Consider the following 9954-nt stretch of genomic DNA (forward strand, 5'->3'; position numbering starts at 1 on the left):
CCTTTAGACTGGTTAGCATGGGTGGAACACGAGTCGCAGCTAGTCATCCGTCATGCCGGTAATTCGCGCGAGTTCAGAGTACCCGAGACGGGACGTGCGGCGAGTTTTTGAATTTCACGGGTGTATCTGGCACGGCTGCCGTAAGTGTTCCAAAATCAATCGCGATCGCCGTTCCGTGAGCGGAGTGTCGCTCGACAAGCGTCACGAAGAGACCGTCGCGAAAACTGCCCGGATGACCGCACTGGGATACCACGTAACCGAAATGTGGGAATGCGTCTTCGATCGTCTCCTGAAAAACAATGCTGAGATGAGGGCGTACATTGCGAGTCACTCGACTAACTCGCGTACCGAGTCTTTAAGCCCGCGGGATGCTTTCTATGGCGGACGTACAGGTAACACATCGTGTTATCACGAGGTAAAAACGGATGCGGACGGAGTCGCGACCGAGCAGATACGCTATGTCGACGTGTGCTCGCTTTACCCTTACGTCTGTGAGAACAGTCGATACCCGGTGGGACATCCAGTCGTCTACGTGGGTGACGAGTGCCGCATGTTAGCGGGGATGGGTGGTACGGACATAGCAAGGGTCGAGGGCTTGGTGAAGTGTACGGTCTTGCCGCCTCAAAACCTATACCACCCAGTCTTGCCGGTGCGTATGCACGGAAAATTGATGATTGCTTTGTGTCGTACGTGCTGCGAGAGCCTCGAACAAAACGGCTGTCGGCATAGCGAATAAAAACAGCGGGAGTTCGAGGGTACGTGGGTATCCGACGAATTGAAAAAAGCCGTAGAGAAGGGCTACCGGATTTTAAAGATTCTGGAAATCTGGCAGTTTCAGATTACTTCTTTTGATTCTTCCACTCGGCAAGGTGGACATTTCGCGCAGTATATAGACACGTTCCTTAAAATCAAGCAGGAGGCCAGTGGCTGGCCTGCCGATTGCAAGGACGAGCGCAATGATTATTTCGACGAGTACGAGAGAGTAAAAGGGATTGGGCTAGACCGTTCCAGAATTTCAAAGAATCCCGGTCTGCGCTCCGTGTCCAAGTTATGCCTGAATTCGTTTTGGGGGAAGTTCGGACAGCGGGAAAATATGACAAAAACGGAGATAGTGAATACGCGCCAGCAACTATTGGAATCAATCACCAACCCCGAAGTCGTGGTATCGGGCATATTGATAGTAAACGACACCGTACTGTACGTTAACTGGTCACACGCTGCGCAACGCGTTGAACCGTCGCCTCTATCCAACGTCGTTATCGCCTGTGTGATATTTTTTTATTTATTTTTATAAATATCTTTTCAAAAATGCACAACTATTGAGTCGAACCAAAAACATTTACACCGCATTCATACATGTAATAAATAACATAAATTGCTACAGGTAAGTATAAGACGCTGTACATATATAAAACGAAAAATCAATGTAAAACGTGTATAAATAAAATGGTGATGATAAAAATTGGTCTCTGAGGATGTGAACATAAGTAAAATGATAAGATTAACTTTTTCTTTATATGCTTCAGTTCGAATTGTTCACTTATCTTTGTCACATTTCATATTTGCAGGTGCTGATCAAGTTGGACGTCGATGGAGGTGATTACGTTTCAATTACGATTGTCGTGTCCTTTTATTTCCATTTCTTCAATTTGTAAATTATTCCTTTGCAGGTACGTCGATTGGTTAAAATGGATGCTCCAGCGGTATCGATGCTCGTAGGGGAGACCGGGGCAAGTTGGAGGCTGGGGCAAGATGACGAATTGATTGTTTTTAGAATATTTTGACAGATAGCGCCGGGAAAGTTATCAAAAAGTGTTAAACACTCTTCTACGCAATAATATTTGCGATATAGCTAGCGTGGCAAGGTCATCCGGCTTTTTTACGGAGGCATTGTGGTTTCAGACGTGTGCGAAGTAACATTTGGAGCTCAAGAAAATAGTTGTATACAACTACAGATAAGCAAGATCGGACTTGTGAATTAATACTTTATATCTATACGCATATAGATCCTAGAGATCATAGAATCTCCGAATTTTCACCAATGTACTTTTTGTGGGGTTCTTTTTTTGCAAATAGTGGCAAATGGGGCAAGATGGTGGGGGCAAGTTGACGGATCGTCCTTATCGAGATCTTTGCATGTTGTTTAGTTAATCGATATTTAGGCTACATACGATTGTGCAGCTCATTGAATAATTCGATAAATAAATAAATGAATAAATTTATTCACGATTCAATGTTGGCATGTTCTAATGTCGAAGGAGCAGCTCAGTTCGTTTGCGACCAGTGTTAATTGTATATCTAAGCTAAACTACATAAACTATGCGTATTTGTATTTTTATATCTTTTATGGATTTGAATAAACTGAAGTATATTTTGACGAAAAAAGTATTTTTTTAGGCCCATTAAACCAAAATCTAATATTCGTCAGCTTGCCCCGTGGTCGGGGCAAGATGACGAATTTGCAGAATTTCGGAAAAATGGAAATTACATAGTTTGTGAATGATCGAATTCAATGTCAATTTTTTTTTTAATAGCTAACATCTCATACTTTTGAAAAATACCAACAGATTTTGAAATTCGCTTACAATCGATTAAAAAACCGCACTTGAAGCTTAACGTCTCCAACTTGCCCCGGTCTCCCCTACTCAGAACAGGTAATGAGGTACGTTTTGTTTTAAAATCATTTATAAGTCCTTGTTCACTTTGTAAAATATTATCTTATCAATTAAAGCTGACAGTCACTGATGATTATTCAATTATTGGTTTTTTTTCTTTCAGCTACAGTTTATGGATTACACTGGATTTACTGCCTCGTGTTATGTGATATTTTAATAAAAACGAGAACCAGCACAATCACGTCCTGTCTTGTCGCTTATCTTCCCCAGAGTGCTTGATCCGGGTCCCTTCCTTATTTCTCAAATTTTGTTGCGCACTTGACCCATAATACGAGCGGGCAATTCAACTGGTTTCACGCCGCGTATACGACTGCCCAGGCTCGCTTAAAATTGTACGAGTATCTCGAACTACTCGATAGACGCGTACTCTATTACGATACGGATTCCGTAATTTACCGGCGAAACATGCTCGATCCGAACGAGTACGAACCGCCAACGGGAAATTTCCTCGGTGATCTCACGGACGAATTGGAGGCATAGGGTAAGGGCTCCTTCATTCACGCGTTTGTTTCGGGGGGTGCGAAATTCTACGCGTTTATGGTACGGCACCCCGACGGCAGCGACGCGGAAATTTGTAAAATCAAAGGCATCACGCTGAATCACGATAGCAAAAAACGCATTAACTTCTCGGCAATTAGGAGAATGGTGGTGGAATCAGCGGATCCCGTGCGTCTGGAATACCGCGCTATTCGTCGGACCGCATTGCATGATGTTGTCACGCGAACGGAGACGAAAACCTGCAAACCCGTCTTCGTCAAGAGATTCCGCCGCCCGAATTCATTCGATACGTTACCGTACGGGTACAAAGACGTAAACGGGGGGTAAACAAGTCGTCCTCAGGCACGTGGAATGAGGACCGCATGCTTCGTGAGGCTCGCTCTCGCTCGACCTTTCTCTTCACGAATAAAATTTAGGTACATCACGTCAACGATCCAAGACCTCGTTTCTACCCTCCCTGTCGTCAGCTTCATTCAGCTTTTCGTCATATAAGTACAGCGGCCGGGGTGCGACACCATCAGAATCAGATTCACCGGAGACAATCGAGGTCACGCACGCACGACTGAGAAGGAAGAGAAGAAGAAGAAGAAGAAGAAGAAGAAGAAGAAGAAGAAGAAGAAGAAGAAGAAGAAGAAGAAGAAGAAGAAGAAGAAGAAGAAGAAGAAGAAGAAGAAGAAGAAATACACGGACAAGCAATCTCAGTTGCATCAAGACTCCGCCAAAGGTGAGACAGAGTTTAATAAACACTGACAATGTACGTACGTACACATAACTCGATACGGGGATCGCAATTAGTCTGTAGTCACGCTGTAGCAGAGTGTCGGTTTTGGCTCAGCGTATCAGGGTACGCGCCTACGTACGAGCTTGTGACGTACGCGCTCCGCGGAGATGAGCTCATCCGTAGACGTGTGCTGGTACGAGCTCATGGCCAGCACGCCGCCGCCGCCGCCACCGCGTGCAATACGAGCTAATACAGTCGATAGTACTATCTTTGCAGAAATTTGATTCACCCGTATCCTTTTTACAGCGAAGTGACGCTAGACGATGACTCTGGATACACGTTGAAAGCATCCGTTCTCTGCCATCGTTGCAGGTCCATCGGGCTGTGGAAAGTCCAATTTCGTGAAGACTTTCTTAAAACACTGTGATCGGATGTGCGATGCAAAATTCACTCGCGTCATCTGGTACTACGACGAATGGCAACCGTTGTACGAATCCACCAGTGGTATAGAATATCGTGAGGGTTTACCGCAACACACTGACTACGACGGCGACAAGAGTCCTAAACTGCTGATCATCGACGATCTGATGCGCGAAGCGTCCAACAACGTAGTCGTCGATTTATTCACCAAAGTTTGCCACCACAAAAACCTCAGCGTCTTTTACATCACGCAAAACCTATTTCACCAAGGACTCGGTCAACGCGACATTTCTTTAAACGCGAACTATATAGTATTTTTCGGAAATCCTCGGGACCGTGGTCAGATACAACATCTTGTGCGTCAGGTCTGTCCAGAGAACCCACGGTTTCTTTAAGAAGCCTATCACGATGCTACGGCCATTCCGCACGGAAATCTGCTACTCGACTTGAAACAAACGACCTCTGAAAACTGTCGCTTTCGGACGAAAATATTTCCTACGGATGAGAAACACTACGTATACGTTCCGAAAAAGGATATAAAGTCGAACGGAACGGGTAAAGTCCCAGTCATTCAGCTGTGATGCCGCGAGAAAGTCGTCGGGGAAGCAGTGCCAGCTTTGGCAAGACAAACACCGTCGCTCTGCAGGCTCTGCAAAAACTAAATCCTGCTCAAAAATTGGCTTTGCTCCGTACCGCTGACAAAACGTTGGTGAGAGATATTTGCGAGTGCGCTCTAAATGTCTTACTGGGAAACGTGAAACTGTCGCGCGCCCAGAAAATCCGTCTCGTTCAACACAAGCAAACGCTTCGTCAACTGGCCAAAAAGCAAGGTAGTTGGAAGAGTAAGAAAAAAATTTTAATTCAACGAGGAAACGGATTTCTGACTCTCTTACTCGCACCGATATTAGGGACTTTGGCTTCTAGTCTGTTTTCAAAGTAGAAAGAAAAATCACAGAGAGAGAGAATGGAGCATGCAAAGAAGATGGTTTTAATACCGGCGGATACGATTGAGAGATTTCGACGTCGCGTCAGCGAGAATACGACTGCGGAAGTTACACCGCCGCCGACGAATGACGCCGCCGACAATCCTGTCTCAAGACTGGACCAGGAGATGAGAGTCATCTTGAACTCAAAGTCGGAGGACAACGCGGAAAAGTGGAAACTCTACCAGCAAGCGATGCAGCGGTATTTATTTTTTGCAAACGAGGATAGAAAGCCGTTGGAAGTTCTGATTCGCGATAACGGAGAAAGCAACACGGCGAGCCGATTACCCAACGAAATACCGAGAGCGGTTGTGAAACGGGAGTATCAGAAGATAGTAGTCGCTGTTCCGAACAGGTATGCTGCGAAAGCGGGACTTTTGATGCGATTGCTGACAATGAGCGACGAAACATCTGCGCGTTTTGGATGGGATGTGTCCGGTGTTGTTTCAATCGACGGAGTAATCATTCCCGGTACAGATATTGTCGATCTGATCAATCACACGATGCTTTCGAGAAAGACATTTGATCCCGCAAAAAGCATACAGTTTGCACGGTTTCTCCACGCGATTAATGTGCCGCGAGAGTGTGTGGGAAACGATGAATTTTGGAAAACTATTCGATCGTTTGACGAGACGCGAAGAAGCCTCGTTCCGAAAAGGAGAAGACCCGTCACCACCACCACCAGCGATAAAACCGATGAGACGGCTAGCCCGCAGCCTCAAGTTCCAGTAACGCGTAATCGTTCGAAAGAGACCAACGTGTCTCCGGGATCCCCCTATTCGGGAGTACGAAATTGGAAAAGACTGCGCTTTTCGAAGTGATGCAAATGCTCGAAGAGATCTATTACGACCCAGCACACCCTGCGGGCTACGCGGGTGCACGAAATCTGGAACGGGCGGCTCGCGGCGAAAAGATTCGAGCAATGGTGAAGAAATGGCTGGCTGCACAGGATACGTACACTTTGCACAAATCCGTGCGAAGAAACTGTGGAAGAGCAAGATACGACGTTTCCCACATCGACGACGTGTGGGAGGCTGATCTGGCCGATTTGAGCTCGATAAGAAGAAAAAATAACGGACATCGCTATTTACTGGTGGTCATCGACGTTTTGAGCAAATACGCCTGGGTCGTACCCCTGAAGTGTAAAACAGCCAATTCCGTAGCGGAAGGATTTCAACATGTGCTAACCACAACCCCACGTAGACCTGTTTTACTGCAGACCGACAAGGGTAAGGAGTTTGTCGGACATACATTTCAAAAGCTTCTTTCGGACAACGGCATACGATATCGCACTACCCGCAATCCCGATATTAAAGCGGCTATCGTCGAACGCTTCAATCGCACACTCAAGGAGCGACTTTGGCGTTATTTTACGCATAAAAATAGTCAGCGCTACGTAGACGTTTTACCACTCATCGTTCAAGCGTACAACGAGACACGTCACTCGAGTATCGGTACGTCCCCTGCCGAGGTGACGCTAGAAAACGCTGCAAAAGCGCGGGCTTACATGCAGAAGCGGTATCCAGCACGTCGTATCGGCAGACTCTAATTCCGCGAAAACGATATCGTGCGAATCAGCAAAACCAAAGGAACTCTCCAGAAAGGCTACGAGGCAAACTGGAGCGAAGAATTGTCCAAAATTCGCCAAGTACTCGCTCGCGCACGGATTGTCTATGTATTAGAGGATCTCTCCGGCGAAGAAATTGACGGTACTTTCTACGAACCTGAGCTTCAGCGTATCGAGAGAAGAGGTCCCGATGGCGATGCCCTCCAAAATTGAAGAAAAAAAGAGATAAAAGAATGGATCAACGGTGTCGTCGCAGTCATTCGTTTTGCGTACGTTGACGCGGAACCTCGCAAGACACGCCAGTGCGATGGCAAAGGACCACTTTTACATCACACTTCCGAGCAATAGCTCAGTCCCCTTTTTCCCGGACAATCGTTCCTGCTGCTACATCACGCAGTTACCACGCGCGATCGTGCTAAGTGGCGAATGGGAGGTGGGAATCGCGGAAATTCATTATCCACTAACATTTTCACAAGATTTCTACTCGGTTCCCGGTCAGGATGTATCGTCAGATTTCATCCTGCCGAACATCCCGTCGTGTCAAATGTTTGTCTACTGCGATCTCGTCGAGTCCCGTATAGTCGGTGATGTACACGCTCCGCTCCTACGAGTCGTACACGCCTGCTGGGAACAACACTCAATACGCGGCGAATCTGATACAAAAATTTTCTTGCAGCCACACTACCTACCGCTGCTTTACTCGAACTTCCGCAACATAGAGATTAATATAAAAGATCACACTGGAAAATCCATCCCATTCGATTACGGGACACTGACGGTAAAGCTTCACTTCAAACGTGTTCGTTGATACGAAAGGGGTAGAAGACGAAGAAACAGACGATATGGTTGACTACACGGAACATTATGAGAATCAACTCAAAGGTGGTGGTGGTACGGGAACTTTTTATCGCGGTGTGCCACATCAACGAGGTCACGGTATCGGTAGTTTCTTGGGAGGATTATTTCGCAGAGTTTTGCCGTTACTAAAAAGTGGAGCGAAAGCCGTTGGAAAGGAGGCCTTGCGAGCAGGGATGAACGTCATGGCTGATATGGAGAGCGACGTACCCTTCAAAGAAGCCGTCAAATCACGGGCCAAAGAATCAGGGCGTAATTTGCAGAAAAAGGCCCAAGAAAAACTTACCAATCTTATGCAGGGCTCCGGGTATAAAGGGGCGCTCACAAGACCAAGGAGACAGTCGTTGGTCGCCCGCGTTAATCGTCTCGTCGCAGCGCAAAAGGTTACCAGGCGGAAGAGGAATTCGAATATTAAGAAGAGCAAGAAGAAGAAGAAAAAGAAGACGTCCCGTACCGCGTCAAGCAAGAATAGAGGGCGAGAGAAACACTCCAAAAACGAACCGTGAGGGATATATTTGGACCGGCGTAATTTGTCGCACTATATCCGTACGATGGCTTTTCTACACGCGCGCCCGAGTGAGTGCACGAAATCCGAATTGGATTTATTCTCTGTACCTTCGACACAAACCTCGATCGAAAGCAGACAATAGATACACTACAAGCCGGTTTCCTCTCTAACCGATGACTCTCCGATCGAATTCGCTGTACCGGGGCACGGTGACGAGTACATCGACCTTGCCCACACTATGCTGAGCTTACGCGTACAATTACGCCGAACAAAAAAGGAAACAACCGCATCGGCGAGCAAGGACGCTTCCACTACACCATGGGTGACCCCTATAAATAACTTACTTCACTTAATGTTTAATCAAGTGGATATATTTTTCAATCAAAAACCGGTATCACCAGCCAACAACTCTTACGCCTACCGCGCCTACATAGAGACGCTGCTGAATTACGCACCGAACGCTAAACAATCGCATCTTACGGCTGGACTGTGGTACGATAACAAGAACGGCGAAACAGATATTTGCGAACCGCGTGAAAACGACGTTCCCCTAATGAACGGTTTCATCAAACGCAACGAAATCATACGAAACGGACGCGTCGTAGATTTGATCGGACATCTCCACTGCGACGTCTTTAATCAGGAAAAGTTTTTACTGAACGGTGTAGAACTACGAGTACGCCTCGTACGCTCAAGAGATAGCTTCTGCCTTATGGAAACTGAAGCGCTGCATACTCTCCATATTCTAGAAGCATCTTTACTCGTGCGCCGAGTGAAAATCAGCCCAGGTATATTGCTGGCTCATGCAAGAACTCTAGCCAAGGGTACGGCAAAATATCCGGTTACCCGAGTTGAAGTCAAAGCCTTCACCATTCATGCCGGCGTGCAGGCTGAGACGCTGGACAACGTCATACTCGGACAACTACCGAAACGCGTCATTTTGGGGCTAGTCAGCAACAAGGCTTTCAACGGTCACAGACAACAGAATCCCTTCAACTTTTAACATTTCATGCTGAATTATCTATCGTTGTACGTCGACGGCATTCAAATACCCTCGAAAGCTTTGCAACCGAGCTTTGGAAAGAACGGCGTACACGTCGACACGTATCACACTTTATTCTCTGGGACCGGAGTACATTTTCTCAACGAGGGCTGCGGTATCGGACGACTACACTACGAAATGGGAAATTGTCTCACAGCATTTGACCTAACGCCTGATCTTGCGGCCAACTGTTCGTCTCACTGGTCACTCATCAAACACGGAACACTCAGGATTGAATTACGCTTCGACGATGCACTCAAAGAAACTATTAACTGTATCGTGTACGTGAAATTCGACAATATTATTGAAGTCGATGCATCGCGTCAGGTTGTCACAGATTTCGGCGGTTAGCCCGAACGCTGACATAAAACAGACGGAGCGACACGTGTTGGGACCATGCCCGAACAGAAGCACAGTGGGTGGTACGGCTCGACGACTTTAAAAAAGGGCAGTTTCGTATTCGAGAGAAACAGTCAAGTGCTTCTCACCGTCTCGACAACATCTTCATCAGCGATGGATTCACAGATTTCGGCGGTTAGCCCGAACGCTGACAAAAAACAGACGGAGCGACACGTGTTGGGACCACGCCCGAACAAAAACACAGTGGGAGGTACGGCTCGACGACTTTAAAGAAGGCAGTTTCGTATTCGAGAGAAACAGTCAAGTGCCTCTCACCGTCTCGACA

At 46.8% G+C, this 9954-nt stretch overlaps 1 protein-coding gene across 1 annotated transcript; it reads left to right on the top strand.

The window, feature by feature from the left end:
* Window positions 1–2536: 2536 nt before the first annotated feature.
* LOC125500939 (uncharacterized protein F54H12.2-like) lies at window positions 2537–9716 on the top strand. Its single transcript, XM_048655175.1, has 2 exons — window positions 2537–3897; window positions 4201–9716. Exon 2 carries the CDS (start codon window positions 8466–8468, stop codon window positions 9228–9230), a length of 765 nt encoding a protein of 254 aa, XP_048511132.1. The 5' UTR covers window positions 2537–3897; window positions 4201–8465; the 3' UTR covers window positions 9231–9716.
* Window positions 9717–9954: the final 238 nt, after the last annotated feature.

This window comes from Athalia rosae, chromosome 5, assembly GCF_917208135.1.
Source record: "Athalia rosae chromosome 5, iyAthRosa1.1, whole genome shotgun sequence".
Lineage (NCBI taxonomy): Eukaryota > Metazoa > Arthropoda > Insecta > Hymenoptera > Athaliidae > Athalia > Athalia rosae.